Source organism: Acinonyx jubatus, chromosome B1, assembly GCF_027475565.1.
Source record: "Acinonyx jubatus isolate Ajub_Pintada_27869175 chromosome B1, VMU_Ajub_asm_v1.0, whole genome shotgun sequence".
NCBI classification, from domain to species: domain Eukaryota; kingdom Metazoa; phylum Chordata; class Mammalia; order Carnivora; family Felidae; genus Acinonyx; species Acinonyx jubatus.
The window spans coordinates 48,210,954-48,228,814 of record NC_069382.1 but is presented as its reverse complement, the minus strand read 5'-3'; the positions used below and the strand labels follow the sequence as shown (position 1 = coordinate 48,228,814).

At 41.7% G+C, this 17,861-nt stretch overlaps 1 protein-coding gene across 12 annotated transcripts in view; it reads left to right on the top strand.

Moving 5' to 3' along the window:
- The window catches only part of NUGGC (nuclear GTPase, germinal center associated), a 55,818-nt gene that overhangs the window by 3,492 nt on the left and 34,465 nt on the right, over nucleotides 1-17,861 (top strand). For 4 of the 12 annotated variants that reach the window (XM_015088021.3, XM_053216644.1, XM_053216650.1 and 1 more), the window contains 7 exons: nucleotides 4,858-4,979; nucleotides 7,185-7,273; nucleotides 9,975-10,079; nucleotides 10,693-10,801; nucleotides 11,618-11,840; nucleotides 12,322-12,552; nucleotides 16,696-16,905. In XM_015088021.3, the coding sequence (XP_014943507.1) occupies nucleotides 7,231-7,273; nucleotides 9,975-10,079; nucleotides 10,693-10,801; nucleotides 11,618-11,840; nucleotides 12,322-12,552; nucleotides 16,696-16,905 (921 nt within the window). In that variant the 5' untranslated portion in view covers nucleotides 4,858-4,979; nucleotides 7,185-7,230. Of the gene's footprint in view, nucleotides 1-127; nucleotides 407-4,857; nucleotides 4,980-5,447; nucleotides 6,093-7,184; nucleotides 7,274-9,974; nucleotides 10,080-10,692; nucleotides 10,802-11,617; nucleotides 11,841-12,321; nucleotides 12,553-16,695; nucleotides 16,906-17,861 lie in introns of those variants that run through there. The other 8 variants (XM_027069942.2, XM_053216647.1, XM_053216646.1 and 5 more) reach the window with 5 other exon arrangements.

Genomic DNA, 17,861 nt, shown 5'->3' with positions numbered 1-17,861 from the left:
ATAGTACTGAGAGTCCCCATATAACCCACACCCAAGTTCCTCTCTTATCTTACGTGAGTCTGGTACATTTGTCACAATTAGTGAACAAATATCAATAGCATTAATATAAACTAAGGGCTGTACTCTATTCAGATATTCTTAGTTTTTATCTGCTGTCCTTTTTGTGTTCTAGGACACACATTACAGGTAGTGGTCATGTCTCCTTAGGCTCCCCTTGGCTGTGACAAGTTTCTCAGACTGTCTTTGCTTTGATGATCTTGATGGTTTTGAGGAGTAGTGGTCAGATCACCTGTAGGATTAACCTTTATTGAACTTTGTCTGCTTTTCTCATGATTGGACTGGAGTGATGGGTTTACGGGAGGAAGATCCCAGAGTTAAAGTGCTGCTGTCATCAGATCACATCAAGGTACATACAGACAACATGATCTATGACTGTTAATGTTGACCTTCATCACCTGGCTGAGGCATGTCTGTCAGGTTTCTCTACTGGAAAATTCCTCTTTTCCCCTCCTTCCATACTGCCCTCTTTGGAAGGAAGTCGCTCTGCAAAGCCCACACATAAAGAGTGGGGAGTTATGCTCCCTGTCCTCGAGGGTGGAGTATCTACATTAATTATTTGGAATTTTTCTGTATGGAAGACTTGTTTCTTCTCCCTCTCTTAATCTTCTTAAAGTAATTTTTTTTTTCATGAAGGAAAGTGGGTTTTACTTTCTTTGTTGGTTTAAGTGAACTTTAAGGCTAATGCAAAGACCAATGAACTAGAATCTGGAAAATCAAGTTTTCGCTTGAATTTTACATAAGGGTATGATCTCAGGCCAGTCACTAAATTTTCTCCCTTCCAGAAACACAGCAATTTCAGTCATCATTAGGGGTAGTATTAATGTCATCTTATGCCTCATTAGCTTTGGCAAGCTTGGGGGAGCAGTATGAGAGGATTTGAATTCATTTTGTTAGAACCTGATAAGGCACATTATGAAAATATCTGCTTCTTTTACTTACCTATTCATCCAGGGGAGAAGGAAGGAAAAAATCATGCAATCCAATAACTCCCTTACCGTAGCTACCCCTGGGGGCTGTGCTTCTCAGGTTGCACACATTAGCTCATGTATTAATGCTGAAAATATAACTCTTGTCCTTTGGGGGTTCGAAGGCCCTTGTTTCACTTTTGCTTCTGAGCTAATGTGTTTAAATTGCTATTTTGGCACATACCTAGTTTGGAAGAGCAGTGCAATGTCCAATAAGTGGTTACGACGTGTTGCCAATACTAAAGGTACTTAAAACTTAAAAAGAAGGGAAATAAATCCTAAATGTCACCAACATTCCATAAGTTTATTAAGAATCTCCTTTTCCTTATTTCATACTCCAGCCCACCCCCCTGTGGTAGGAGGACAAGACCTTCACCAAGGGTTCTTGAAGGATGATGAGTTAGAACTCACAAGGTGATTGATCAGTGTGGACAAGAATGGAGTCAGTTTATCAGTTAAGGTGGCATATGTACCCTCAAAACTAGAGACTTGGCCCAGGTGAATACTAGTACTGACTTCTAGTTTAACTGTCTTCACCAAATATTCTAAAAATAAATGACATTTGTAAACATGCTGAAGTGCCTGCAGACCAACTGTGCATACAATATTACATTTAATCTGGGTATGTATTATATTTAATCCAGTGAACTCCTGATACAGGTATCTTTATATTCTAATTTTCTAAGAGGGGTAGGTGATTTGATCAGTGTTACATTGAAGCCCTGGAGTGTGATCCCCAAATTCAGGCATTCTGACTCCAAATCCGGAGTAATGTCCATTACATTTTGGAATGTAAGCCCTGTGTGTGCAAACACCCTCCCCATTTTGTTCCCTGATGTATTACCAGCACCCAGAACAGTGCATGGCATGTAATAGACACTCAGCAATTATTTGAATAGATGTATGAATGAATGTAATTGCTGCTATTATTAATCTTACCACCTAAGATACACTTAAAAGATATACTTCATTCATTCAACAAGTATTTATTCAGTGCTTACTATGTACCAAGCCCTTCCCACATTCAGTAAAAGTAGGGAATAAACCAGTGGATGATAATAATACCCCATAAAGGGAGTTTGCTAGGTTAAGAATTTTGATTTTTTTTTTTCCCCATTAGAGCTCCCTTGGGGGGTAGGGGTGGGGGACAGACAGAAATAAAAGGAAAACAAGAATCATGTAGGAAAGGTTAATGATGTGAAGCAAGGTAGGGTGAGATGAGATTCTGACTGAAGGAAAAGAGCTAGGGGAAGAGAACAGGATGTTTGCAATTCTTAAACACATTCAATTCTGCATTAGACACAGAAGGAATGCAGTGAAAGTGTACTACTCAGTCTCTCTCTCTCTCTCTCTCTCTCTCTCTCTCTCTCTCTCTCTCCCTGTCACACACACACACACACACACACACACACACACACACACACACACACAGAGTCTTGTTTTACTTCTGAGGGCATTGAACAATGTTCAGGCAGTACCTTCAGTTTGAGTCCTAAGTACATTTTTATCAAGTAGCTACTCTCAGTCCTACTCTACAGCTTTCATTCCCAAAATGCTTTTGTCATGTATTTGAAGGAGCCCCTCATTTGTGAGCACCCTTCCCTCCACTCTCCTATTCTTGAGCTCCAGAGGCTTTATTTAAATAGTATCTATGAGAGGCTGCTTGGTGGGAGGACGAGAACACTGACCTTGGAGTCACTCCAACCTTGGACAAGTTCCTTCCCCTCTCTGGGCCTCAATGTCCATATCTCTACAATAAGGGGCTTAGGAGCATTCTTTATTTAATTACACTATATGAAGCTGTTCTAGTACAGGAATAACTGTTACATTTGTGTCACCTCTGTTATGTTTCTTTAAGAAAAAAAGACATTAAGCAAGTACAAACAGAAGAAAGGAGGAGTGGAAGAAGCAAAAATAACTGTCAAAAATCATAATTATTTAACAGGAAATGCATTCTGTGCAACCTTCCCATATCTAGCTAAATATGCAGAGTCTCATTTAAAAGATGCTATTCTTAGGCTCAGTGCACATGAATGTAAATACGTACTAAAAGCAAAACTTAAGTGCTAACCGCGTAGTTGAAATACAAGTGAAATAAACCACAGGTGAATACCTCGCCTGTGTGAGCAATAAATTTGGACTCCTTTCTATTGCTTCTCCACAGAAGCCAAATTTTCACAAAATACAACCACCATTACTGCCCTTCCTTGGGGTAAGGTGGATCCCTACATAATCTGAGGAAGGACTATGCACCCATGGGTCATTGGCTCCTGAAAGTGAAATGAACGTGAAATTAGAGACACCTTCCTTGTGCTACTTTTGATTACACAAGGGCCCTAATCATTGGTATGGTCTTGGTGTCAATGGCAGGTGACATTTTAAAATAAGAACTTTAATCCTTTTGGCATCCAACTAAATCAGAGAATATTCATGGTTTAAGGACTTGTTCAACTCTCATTTATAGGTGGGAAAACTAAGCCCCAGGGTGATAAAATAACTTTTCTGAAGTCTTACAGCTCTTTTGACTGGTGGCAAAGCCAGCACTGTACTTTCCACACCTGATTTGCAGTTTATGGCCCTTCCTACCATCATTTAGTTTAGCTCAGTGACTATGTACGGAGTGTCTGTACCACACTACTCCTCTATTCACTGATATATTTGTTTATAAGCTTTGCTTTTTAAGTGCCTGCTGTTTCCTTCATTCTACTTTCTCAGTCCTACTGTTAATTATCTTTCCATTTTCCTGTGTCTTAGTTTGCTGATTAAATGGTCCCTTTCTGCCAATCTTTGAACACTGGCAGAAAGAATCACAAGCACACCTCAGATAATTTTCAATTTCTCCAAATTTCAGTTAGGGATCACAGATTACTCATGGACCATAGATGCTCCTGCATGGGAGGCTCATGGTTTGGTGTGTCCCCACTGTGTGCAGCTAAGCCCAGCCCGAACCCAGATAGTTACATGCTAACAGCCCTTGCTGGCCATTGTGTACAGTTGACTTAATAAATGACGTTAGATGAACTGAAGTTTCTGTGACCCCAATGGCAGCCAAAACCAGTGCCCAGGATTTGGTGAACATGTCTGCTTCTCTTCTAAATCTACTGCTGTCTCAGTTTGAAGGGCCTTATTCTCACTGTTCGTATGGTAGTAACACTTATCAACTTCTTAGTCCTTTTGGACTTCATCTGACTCCACTATTTCTTCCTGGATTTTGGCTACCAGAACACAAGTTACCCTGGAGGTCTACAGTGCATTTGTCTATTGATAGGAGCACACATTTTGTTTTGTTTTCAGTGATCTCTATGATACAGTGCCTAATGTTTTATGTGACTGTGGCTCATTGAGCTGCTGATTTCAGGAAACAACAGATCTCTTTCTTAGGGGTTATTCCTAGCTCTGTATCTAAAGTTATTGATGGGGGGTGCCTGGCTGGCTCGGTCAGTAGAGCATGCGACTCTTGATCTCTGGGTTGTGAGTTTGAGTTCCACATTGGGTGTAGAGTCTATTTAAAAAAAAAAAACGTTGGGGTGCCTGGGTGGCTCAGTCGGTTAAGTGTCTGACTTTGGCTCAGGTCATGATCTCATAGTTTGTGAGTTTGAGCCCTGTGTGGGGCTGTGTGCTGATAGCTCAGGGCCCGGCGCCTGCTGCGGATTTTGTGTCTCCCTCTCTCTCTCTGCCACACCCCCTCTCACGCTCTGTCTCTCTTTCCTTCAAAAATAAATGAACACCAAAAAAAAAAAAAAGGTAAAAAAAAATAAAGTTATTGATAGGCATTACCGTATACTCACACACAGTATAGCTCATCTACCCTTTGCTTTCCTCTCTCACCTAGATCTTGATGTGGTTTGGCATTTCCAACTCAGCACTACAAACCAGGAACCGCTTGCAGCTCTCGTGAATTTTTGTGACCTCATAGAGGACTTCCACTGCCAGCTTTGCTGGTGAGCACTTCAAGTAAGAATATAGGATCTGGGATTTGAAGAGGCCTTCAAGCTCATCTAGTCTAATGCCATTATTAAGTGGTCATTCCGGTATAGGTTCAGACACATTTAGTGGCAGAAAAGTCATTACTTTCTAATGAATTTTATATGCACCTCTAAGGTAATGTATTTGAAGACCACTATGAGATCTTCTCCCCATCTTCTGCCTTTGCCTGTGTCATTCCTTCTTCAAGTTCAGCTTTTGTGGTTCCTATGAAGTCGTCTTCCCTGTTGATGTTGTCCTTGTCTTCCCACTCTCCCCTTTATTTCTTAAGCCAGGATTCCAATTATATAAAAAACTAACATGGTTTAAACAAAAATTTAACAAAAACTGATTTGGTTTTTAAACATCCTTTGGTTTAGAATCTCATCAGGAGCTTCCCATCCATTATTTTATTTATTCATTCATTCACCAATTGTTGTCAGTCATTGCACTTCCTGATGGAAATGCAACATTGAAACAAATGTAGGTATGACCTCAGATAGCTCATGGTTCAGAAAGGAAAAAGGGACAAGGAAGCATGGTAACAGAGATGTGCTTGGAGCAGTGGTGACACAAGAAGGGAAAGATGTGGGAATCAGGACACAGTTTCACAGAGAAAATGATAAAACAGGATCTTAAACAGTAGGAATTCGCCGAGAAGAAGAGCAGAAGAGTACCCCACGTAGAGAGAACAGCCTATGCTAAAATGTATGGAATAGGGCGCCCTGTCTTGGAGAACTGTAAGGAGTTTGGGGTGGTCTGAGAGGGAGCGTCAAGATAAGGAATGAAGAGATGAGGAACTCTGCCTAAGGCTCAGGACCTTGCACACAGTAGGGATTCACACCACATCCAGCCAACACCCACCAAGTACAGAAACCATTTGGCCAGTTAATATCCACCAGCCAAACTAAGAATAAGAGGCTGTTTTGACTGAGGAGCTATGATTTTCATTTGGAGTTAATATGTAAATGAGGCATAATCTCTCTAACAGCCTATGGGTTTAGTGGCAGTTGACAGATCAGGTGGGATTTTGCATTTCTCAGAAGGGCCAGTGACTCTCTGCTTTTGAAGTACATGGCTGAGTGATCCAAACAGCAACATCAGGTAAGGAGAGGAAGCACTTTGGGGCTCTCCCCAACTGTGTTGCTCAAATTCTCCTCTGTGTGTGGAGACAAAGAAACTCCAGGGTAACATATCATTACCCAGTGTCCTCTGTTCTGAGCCTCTATGGGTCCCATTCTCCCTCCACGCCCAATTTGTCTACCTATGGACTGGAGACAGGTTGGATTTGACATTTCTCCTTTTGGATGTGCCTCTCCTCCCCCAACCCCCCAACCCTTGCAAATGCCCTAACCTATGGCACTGCATATTGGCCATGAGCTGGGGTGGGGGTGGGGGTCTTCCTCATTGAATTGGAGTGGGGTAGCAAGAAAGACTCAGAGAACCTAGTTATTGCATCTCTCCTTCCCCACTCAGTAGTTCCCAAAGCAACTCCAGGGAACCCTAGAAATATGGAATATTCCATCCATCTTCCAGATTCTTGCTGAGATCTGCTGGGACTAAGCATAACTGAACCTGATTGGGCCACTAATACTGCACCCAAAGCAGCAAAGCCATATAATTTCACCTTTATGGTTCTGATCACTAGAGGTTTATTGTTACTTTAGAGTTTATTGTTACTAAAGATCTCAGATAATATCATTTTAAAGTTCTATACATACAACTATTATTGAAAATCAATGGTCAGGGGCGCCTGGGTGGTTTAGTCAATTAAGAGTCCGACTTTGGCTCAGGTCATGATCTCATAGTTCATGAGCTCGAGCCCTGCGTTGGGCTCTGTGCTGACAGCTCAGAACCTGGAGCCTGCTTTGGATTCTGTGTCTCTGTCTCTCTGCCCCTTCCCTGCTTGCTCTCTCTCTCTCAAAAGTAAATAAACATTAAAAAATTAAAGAGAAAAAAGAAAACCAATGGTCAAACATTGATTTTTGTCATGTTTAAATCAACATGTAGCATACGAGGCATTGTGAGGAATTCAAAGATAAGTTAGAATGGCCATTGCACTTTAACAGCTTGGAATCTAGTTGGGGAAACAAAGCATAAGCAGATTTACATGTTGTTGTTATTATTTTGCTTTATGTATTTATAATTTCTGCTGTTATTGTCACCCCCATCTTTGTACTTTGTATATATTTTTAGGCTGGTTCTCCTAAGTGGACAAAAGCAGGCATTTGCATAACAGGAAATGGAAGAAACTGAAGATTTTGTGGGTCAGGGACCACACCCAGGTAACATCCCTACAATATCCCCTGATGGAGTGCATACTTCCTATTTACCACTATATAATCAAGGGCAAATGGGCTGAGAGTATTTAACTGTAGTCATTGTTCCTTCCTCTTTATTCAGAAGCTGCTTTCTCATGACACAGCTTAATAGTGAATGAATATAAACTATTTCAAGAATTAAATAGCCTATTCATGATGTAGTGGGTTATCTCACCAGCAATTAAATTTGAACACCTCTCCCCTTTTAAAGGGAGGTTTCAGAAAGCCGTCTTGGATTTTCAGAGGGTAGCCTCTCTGTGAATGGGCAAGGTAAGGCACCTGGAAGCATTTCAGGCACTGTTCTTAGAAGGGGAGATGTAGGGTGAATCCCCTTGGAGTCAGTGAGGTCAGCCTCCCTCCCTAGAAGGCTGGTGTAGGGTCCCTGGAGCCAAGGAGAGAGCCTTCCCTAGGAAGATGCAGGAAAGTAACCCCTGTGTGTAGAGAACAGGATGTATCACATGTATTTCCTCACTCATAGGGGATGAAATCCCTTAGGGGCAAGGAATGTAGGGTTTCTGGGTCAGTGGGGTGGTGGCTAGCGCTGAAAGAGTGGAATTGTTCAGCTTGGAAGAGCCATGGCAGTCTCTGGCAACCCTCTGGATCAGCAATGAACCTGTATCTTGTGTTAGGTGGCTGGGGATCAGTTTTTTAAAGTGACACCTTGTGGCAGCAAGAAGTAACAGCGGCAGTAGACTAGGTTTACTTCTTTGGCTTGCCCCCACCCAACCTTACTGCTCTTTTTCTTGGGTGATTCAGTGTAAAATGCTGGGAAAGGGGAGGGAGTGCTTGAGCAGTTACAGGGAATGAGAAGAGATGTGGCCAGTTCAGGCCAGTTCATTCCAGTTACAATTTAAATAGAAATACTACCCTTAAATGGTCTAAGTCCAAGATAGACTACTTTCTCCTTTCCAAGTGGTTTTTCATTTTAGCAATTGAAGAAAAAGTTTCACATCCTGCTGTTTTGTCTGACTTCCTAGCCTTTGCTTTAGTTGAGGAATAAACTTTCAAGCTTTTATCAGATTTCTTGCCAGTTCCTGTAAAATTGAAATGAAGGCCATGGATACATGGGCATGTCCCTTGTTTTATACATGTGGCTAAGATGTGCAAATATCATTCACACAAAAGATTTCCTGAGTTAACAAAGTTGAGATCAAGGCCCGACATCCTTTACTTTCCACACACAGATACCTTCTTGTAGCACAGGCTAAAGTATTCGTCAGCCTGTAGCTTGTCTAAGGGCCTGAGTGGTATATTCTTTTCTTCTCTGCCTCTTCCTTCTCCAGCTCCAACCACTGAGCCAGCAACTTGGTATTTAATTCTAATGCGGTCCTTAAACTAAGGCATGATGAAATCTTTGAGTTGAGCTGAGTTAAGAAGTTAGAATGTCTCAGATAGAGGGTCTGAAATACAAGCTCTTTCAACACCCTGTCACTGCATGAGCATATGAGGTGGCAGAGATTCCAGGTTTGGCAAAGAGCACCTTTCTGCACTGCAATACTTTATGGGGTGTGAGCTGGCTCCAGGACATGGCAGGATTTGTTCTGGAAGCCATAAGGCTGAGCAGAGAGGGAGGGCTGGCTGGACTATCTGGAAGACCTGCTGTCTGGAGCCCAGTAGTGGAGGCTGTACCTTGCAGGTTGCTCTCCTGGGTCCTGATGTGAGCCTTCTTCTCTGTGGTTCCTCAGGGAATATGACCTCCCAATATCATGCTCAGCTTTGCGGGCTCATACCCTTCCATGAGCCATGACTCTTGAGGATCAATTCTTCAGGTTCATCTCATGGCCATTTCCCAAGGCACGAGCCAAGCCCAGGAGCACTGGGTTAGGATCATTTCCAATGACCTTGACTCCAAAGACCCACTTATCACCCTTTTCTAACCATGTGGATACTGCCAGGGGGTATTTTCTAAAACTCATCCAGAACACAATGTTTTGGTTGTACCCTTTCCAGAGAATTATGGACCCTACCAGCCCTTCACTTCATAACCAAAGGAAACCCATTAAAGTGAATAAATCTTGGGAGAACTACAAAGTTTTGCTTCATGGGGATTTCTATTCTTATTTGTGTAAGGAAGCAGCTGCTAATGACTTTCAGTGAGGAAGGGGGAAAATTCTCCCAAATTTAACCTCTGAAGGGCGTGCACTGGTAGAACATCCTCCTGAATTATTACATTGCATATATTTTTGTCAGCCCTCTCATCTCATAGATGGTCAAGAAGTGGTTTGCCCTGGTCATGTGGCCGATTCTTTCCTCTGCATTCTGCTCCTGATCAATTTCTTTCCCAGTTTGAAACGACCTCCCAGAGGCCTTTCTTCACCCCACACTTAGTCCTCTCTTGGGTTTCTCTGTACACAATTGGCATATAGTGAAGAATATCCAGCCATTTTGACTTCTTAGGGTTTCCAAACCTGTCATTTAATGTCAACATATGTTCTGGGGAGATATTTTGGACTCTGCACTTCAGATCTAGATGCGAAGTTCTGTGAATCCGGGAAGTAGGGACCAGACTGGAACGGCCCAATGGTGCCTGCTTCTGGAATGACTTTACGCATACAGAGCTGGCAGGAGCCTTCTTAGATTCTTTGGGTTTGTGTGTTGATAGAGGTCAGGCAAGTATACTATGCCCCAGGATCTTTAACTTTATATAATCTCTGTTTATCTCTAGTTGATGATGATTTATTTAAAGAGCCAATGAAAAAAAGAAGACGTTCAGATAGAGACCAGCGGTTCCGAGCATTTCCCTCCGTGGAACAAAGTGCTCTTAAGGAATGTGAGTGTCATGAAACTGCTGTGGAGCTTGTTTTAATGTGGCTCTGTCCTTTTCCAAATGTGTTAAAATGCTCAAGGAAAGAGAAGGTCAAATTGGAAAGAAGGATGAAACATAGTCAAATCATCCTGATCCAGAAAAGGGGGCTTCAGAGTCTCTGCAGAGATCTATAATTTGACAATTCATCTGTAGGAGTCTCTGGATAGGAGGGTTGTTATCAGAATAACCTCTTCCTGATTAGAACAAAGATTGTGAAAATGGTTGATTTGGTGCCTTGGTGAGTATTAATATGACGGCCTTGCAAGTTTTCTTTTTATGACCACAAGAGAGAAGAATCTAGAAGGGCTATAACCCATGACAAAGCCTATGCTGACTTCTGTAACAAGGAGTTTCAGAGCAGGCTAGCTCCTTGAGAGGCTTTCACAATCAATAATTGCCATCTCCCATGAACTAGTATCTGTAGTGTCAGATAACTTGCTTTCATATTTAATTGGCTTTTCATTTCATTTCTTTTTTATTCCCTTTCTCTGACGTATTGAGCACATTCCTCTTTTGGAGACCTAGTACTTGATCCCTGCCAGGTACATCCCAGGTAATACATCCCTATTGATTCCAGATGAAAAACTGGAGTCACGGACCAGAAGGGTTTTGAGCAATACTTATCAGAAACTTATTCATTCTGTCTTCCTGGATGACAGCATTCCTAATGGAGTCAAGTATCTCATGTGAGTCTGATATCAGCTATCATAAAATCTTCCTTCCATGTCTTTCCTTATGTTACTGTAGATGCTTTTCTCCAACAATGAAAGGGGATTTTCAATTAGAAACTAAGGAAAGGAGGCTAAAAAGTCATATAGCTATGGGCTATTATTGTTTATACTGATAGTTGACATTCATTGGGTTGCCACTGTTGCTAGATAACCTGCTAAGTACATATATCAAATTTCATTTAATTGTCCCAATACCCCTATAAAGCAGGAACTATTAGTATCATCCCAGTTTTACTGAAATTGTGGCTTAGAGAGGCCAAGAAGACATTGACCAAAATCACACTGTTGGTAAGTGAAAGGGCATGAATCCAATCCAAGCTGTGTGAAACTTTAGCCTGTGCCCTCAACTGCTGGGCTCAGATGACTAGAGGGACTTGATTGGTGACAGGGCTGAATCTCCTGCTCAATAAGACTCTGTGTTGCTCTCAGCAATACTTACCTCTGCCCAAACTTTATATCTAGGAACCAGAGTATGTAATTTCCACAGGACACAAGCAAAATTGCTTCATATCTATATAGGAATTACAGAGCTTGTATAGAATTATCATTTCCAAGTAATGGTACTTACTTTTTGCATAATATTTTTTGATCCTCATGACAACTATGTAGTAAACAGGGACTAATATTCTCCTTTGATCAAGAAAATAGTGGAGACTCAAAAAGATGTACGACTTGCCTAGGATTCAAACTCAGGTCCTTCATGTTCTGTTTTGATACTCTTCCCACTGTGCTTTGCTGACCATGACAATGTACATTTAAAAACCAATCTAGAAACAGGCTACTTGCCTTGATTGAAAAACCATCGTTGGACCCAATCTACATTGGATTATTTGGAAGCACAGGGGCTGGGAAGAGCTCCCTGATCAATGCCATCATCCAGCAAGCAATGTTTCTACCAGTGTCTGGAGAAAGTATATGTACATCGTGTATTGTACAAGTGAGCTCAGGCTGCTGTGAACAATACGAGGCCAAAATCCACCTTCTCTCTGACCAAGTAAGTGTCTCCTTCCTTCCTTGCTTCCTTCCTTCCTGTTTACCCTTCCTGTTTTTCTCTCTCTCCCTCCTCTCTTTCCTCCTTCCCCCTCTTCTTTCCTTCCTTTGCTCTCTTTCCTTCTCCCTCTCATTTAGAGATTAACATGATATTCTTTGTAAATAGAATTTAGGCCTTTGTTAAATGGAAAGAACATAGTACAGAATGAGAAAGCTCAGTGGAGCGAGATGGGGGTTTTAGCCTGCATCCTGTCACTATTGTTATGGGACTTTGGGCAAACCATTTCCCTCTTTGGCTCCCGGTTTCCTCACTGACAAAACAAGGGGTTTGGATTAGATGATCTCTTGTTGGATTAAATGATTTTAGATTTCCTGAATATGAAGTCTCCTCCTGCCACCCACTCCCCAGAACAATGGCCTCCTCCCTTTGTCGTGGTTTTCTGTATCTGTGTTTTGAGAGACTTGGCCCTGCTCTCCCTTGGCAGGAGTGGAAGGAAGAGCTGAAGAACTTGACTAAACTCCTGCACAGGACAGAGGAACTGGACAGAGAAGAGGCAGATGCATGGGACAGGGATGATGCAGTGGAGGAAGCCATCTGGAAGCTACAAATGCTTTATGGAAATGGGGCGGAAAGGAAGAACTATGAAGAGTTACTAAGGGCAAAGCCCAAAGGGAAGATTCCCACATCCAGAATCATCACCCTCAAGGCAGAAGAGGTAGCTCCAAGATTTTTTTTCTTGATTTTATCATGTGTCTCAAGTATAATAATTGAATCCATTTAGGAGATTTGCTCAAGGCACGGTGTTTTTATTGGAAATAAGTTGATACCCAAATCAGAAGCATCCCTGACCAAGTTCTTTTTCGTTATTTATGGCTGTCAAATGAGAAATTTTAGTGTCTGAATGGGAGATCTTTTGTGCACAGGAAAGACTATTTATAGTTGCTTGAGGATTAATTAAGGATGCTTTGGGCTGCAGATGTTAAAAAAAAAAAAACACCCAATTTACAATGGCTTAAATGAATAAGGATTTATTCATTTTCTCACATAAGAGTCTGGAAGCGGTTGAGTTTGTGGGTTGGTTCAGTGGCTCAACAATATCAAGATCAACACCTCCTGAGTTCCCTTGGCCGTTCATCATACTTATTGCCTCATAGTCACAAGATTGCTACTGAGGTGCTAGACTTCACAGCTGGCTTCATGGCAGAAAGAAAAGGATAAAAAGTTGGCATCAAACACATCTCCCCTTTCCTTGGAAAGTAAAAGCTTTCTCAAAAACACCCCCAACAAATTTCTGGGTAGATTTTTTTTCAGAACTGGCCTCTGGTTCGGGCACATGGCCTTTCCTAGCTGAAAGGGAGTCTAAAGCAAGAAGCAGATGTGTTGTGATTGGCTGTGCAGACAGACAAACACTATTCAGCTAGCACAGACAGAGGACAGGATGGATATTGGATATAGTAGAACAACTCTCTCCTCACTTTTATAATCAATATCCATCTTATTAAATTACATTTCATTGTAAATTTAAGACTTGTAGAACTAATGTGTAACTTACTGAAATTATATATTTAAAACCTAGGGGTTTTTTTGTTTCTTAAAATTCATTTTTAAAATGTTGCTATTCTATTTATAAATCCGGCATTTTTTTTTGTATAAAATAAGAACAATTACTTACACTTGTTCTAAAATTTAGCATTCAATTACATCCTAAATTTAACATAGCAAATCCTCCTTAAATAGCTCACACTACTTATATAATTAATCAAATTTCCTTAGACTTTTTATATTATAGTTCAAATTTAATATATTCAGTTCTCTCAAAAATTTTTAAATACTTGGCCAGGCACACTTAGAAGTCAAATAAATGAAATCTTTCAAGTCACTTAGCTCTTGTATAGCTAGGAAATCAAATAGTCACTTTATATTTAAATGGGTATTACTGTTCAGAATAATTACTATGTCTAAAACATAGACTGAGCATGTCCAAAGAAATACAATGATTATAAAACTGATTACTTTATCTGCATACACACAACTTAACACCAACTAAGTTACACCAAGGTATCAGTATCCATTTCTTCAATATTCTGTATTTAGAAATATCCCTTCCCAGTATTACAAATTTAGGGTTGAAACAAGGAGTGGAAATATTCATTGAAATACAATTACATCTCAGTGAGTGAGAGCACAGATTGGGTTTGTGTCCGAGGTTCCAGACTACAATGAAGGAAGCTGAGTCTGCCTCCTAGAATGATTTATCCTGAGCCAATTTATTGGGTTGAGCCTTCTTACACAAAGGGACTTCTCAAGCCCATGTTTGTTCTTTCACATTGCCCTTAATGTATCTGCTTTATTACTATTTTTTAACGTTTATTTACTTTTGAGAGAGAGAGACACACAGCATGAGCAGGGGAGGAGCAGCGTGAGAGGGAGACACAGAATCCGAAGTGCGCTCCAAGCTCTGAGCTGTCAGCACGGAGCCCAACGTGGGCCTCGAACTCACAAACTGTGAGATCATGACCTGAGCTGAAGTCAGCTGCTTAACCGAGTGAGCCACCTGGGTGCTCCTCTGCTTTATTTTTAAATATCTTAAAGAACTTTTATCATCATTTCTTTCACAATTTCCTGTTATTTGATTAGAATTGATGAATTCTGTGACTCCCTACACACATTGCATCAAATCCCTTGATTTAAACCCAACTCTTTTAAGAATTTCCAGTTTTGGGGCACCTGGGTGGTTCAGTCCGTTAAGCGTCTGACTTCAGCTCAGGTAGTGATCTCAAGGTTCATGAATTCAAGCCCTACATCAGGCTCTCTGCTGTCACCATGAAGCCTGCTTCAGATCCTCTGTCCCCCTCTCTCTATGCCCCTGCCCCATTCATTCTCTCTCTCTCTCTCTCTAAAAAATAAATAAACATTAAAAAAAATTCCCATTCTTATCTTTCTTTCATGATTATTCTATAGATGTTTATTAACAATGACCACCAGGGACACCTGGGTGGCTCAGTCAGTTAAGCATCTGACTTTGGCTCAGGTCATGATCTCATGGTTGGTGAGTTCAAGCCCCGCGTCGGGCTCTGTGCTGACAGCTCAGAGCCTGGAGCCTGCTTCGGATTCTGTGTCTCCCTCTCTCTCTGCCCTTCCCCTGCTCATGCTTGCTCTCTCTCAAAAAATAAATAAACATTGAAAACAAAACAAAACAAAACAAAACAATGTGCACCATACATCCCAAATCTCCCGTCCTCTGAAGTGGTAGCCCAGTAAAGATTTGCTGCCACACACATAGTTGCTGGCCTGAATGTGTCACTGTCTGAAGATATGTTTAGGTAGAAGAAACAATGGGCTGAGAACAATTCCCCATCCAACCCACCATCATTAAAACATTCTGGAAATGCCTACATGTCAAGATATTTCTTGTACTAGGAGGAGAAATTTTAAAACCCTTTTTAAAGATCAATTTCAGATCAATTATTAATTTGGCAAATATGGTCACCATATCACTATCAATTTTCTGTAGTCGGGGACTTCTGGTAATCCAAATGTTTGCATTAGCCATGTGGGAAGAATACTCTGTCTCCAAAATTTAGATTGCATATTAATTGATGTGGTTTTGGAGTGGTTGGGGGGGGGGTCCGGAGCCGATGGCCAAGAAAGAATTCTTGAGATATCTTTGGTACAAAAAGGTGATTTTCTTAAAGCATGGGGACAGGAAGAAGCAGAAAGAGCTGCATTCTAAGTGTGAGGGGTAGCTGATTATATACCTGGGAGCTGGGGGAGGTAAGGAAAAAGGGTGTTTCCAAAAGGACTTTCATATGTTAAAGAAGATTCACAAGATACTGGAGGCCTAGCTATTGTCAAGCTAACGTTTTTTCTCTAATAATGCATTAACATTAAGACAGTGGGGAGTTCCTAGAGGAATGAATGTTTTACTCTGCCTACCTCCAGTATTTGTCAATGGGGTGCAGGTTATAAGGAAATTTGACTTTACCATTTCCTTCTTGCCTTTGTTCCCCATATCACTATGGAGGGGAGGGGAATGTTAGGCCTCCAGGAAACTGAGTCTATAGGTTTCTGGAAGTTAAGCTATTGATAAGATTGCCTTTTTCTTGTAATTTACTAAGACATTTATAAACCGATGGAGACTCATGTCCTGCATGGCTGTGATCTCTATCAGGTAACCATATGTTTTTTGCCTTCCCTTTGTTCTTGGGCAGCGAAGAGTGGCTGAAGAATATCACACATATCCCACCAGAGAGGCGGAGGAGGGGGGGAAGTGTTGTGAGGTATTAGCTTGTGCTTTGCCCTCAGCTTGCCTTTGGTTCCCTGATCATTAATCACATTAATTTTAGAATCGAAACGGGAGGCGCCTGGGTGGCTCACTTGGTGAAGCATCCGACTCTTTATTTCTGCTCAGGTCATGATCTCAGGGTTTCTGGGATTAAGCCCCGCATCACGGTCTGCACTGACAATGCAGAGCCAGCTTGGGATTATCTCTCTCCATCTCTCTCTGCCTCGGCCACGCACACTCTCTCTCTCAAAATAAGTTAAAAGGAACTTAAAGAAAAAAGGAACTGAAATGGAATTTAGAAGATGAAATTATTATCCAGTGAAACTATAGCTTTACTGAAGCTCTGTTCTAACTGACTGTGGTTTCTTCATCTGTAAGTTAAGGAGCTTGCACTTTCTGATCTCCAGGGTCCTTTCTGGCTCTTGAAAACTGGATAAGGTCTTCTGGTGCCCATTGTCCAGTGCTGCTTCTTACCACTATTGGTGTACCTTCACTGAACCTGGATCATAGGCGATCCAGGACAGAGGAGCTGAGAGAATGTCTGGTGTGTGTGATTGTGTCCTTCTTCCTCAGGCAGAAGAGCTGTCTGTCAAGCTGGACCCTTACATCCGGACGCACAGGAGAGACTTGGATGGCGAATCAGCTGAGACACAAATTTGGCCCTTGATCAAACATGTGGAAGTGACTCTTCCCAAATCAGAGATGATTCCAGAAGGGGTTGTGTTGGTGGACATTCCGGGCACCGGCGACTTCAACAGCAAGAGGGATGAGATGTGGAAAAAGGTGATTCTCTTTCACGTGGCTTCATGTCCTCTTTGCTTAACTCCTCCACCCTTTCTAAAGCAACCAAGGGATTTTATGAGCTCACTGGAGTTAAATTCTTCTACTTTCTAGGTTCTAAGCCTCAGGGCAATGGCAGAATGTGTGTGGCCAGAGACACTGGGGAGAGACGAATCATGAGGCAGACCTGGAAGTTAGAACAAGAGTGTGTGATCAGGGGAAGGACCAGCAATAGATTGGTCTAGAAGGAAGCTGAGGAAATACAGACAGAGGGGGAAAGGGAGGCCAAGAGTTGAGTACAAGGTAGAGAAGCTTACGGTCCAGCACCAAGGAATGAGGAGGCTGCTACCGTGTGTAGTTGCAAGGAACAGAGACCTGCTGAAGCAACCCCAAGTTAAGACGCTAATCGGAAGAATATCAAAGGATCTCATGAGACACAGCCAGGCCTCAGGGCCACCTATCAGGATAAAAGCAGCTATTTTTTCTCTCTTCTTCTACATGGCTCTTGTGACTGTTTCTCTGTGCAGTTCTCTGCAGAGCCCTGCTTTTCTCTTAGTTTTCTCTACTTAGCCCTTAGGATCCATATTGTGAAAAATGACCACCTTAACCCTGTCTTTAAATGGAATTGTAGTTCATATGCCTACAACTCTCTGACTATAGTCTCTATGCCTTTTAGTTCAAATTCCTGAGGAGGAAAATGGGATCGATTACTGCCTAGCTAACTTAATCTCTGGATTAAGCATCTATCTTTAGTGCATGCAGTCAGCTGTGCTGAAGGTGATGGTTGAAATGAAAGTCTACCCCTTCAACCAAAACTTGGGTAGGAGTTCAATTCCTGGCAAATGAAATTAGAGCTGGCCAGGCACCTCCAGATATGTCTACAGCCAGAGTAAAGCATTGGAGTAGTTAGATCTGTACCTAATGATTAGAGGTTAAAATATTTTAAAGAATTTATCTCT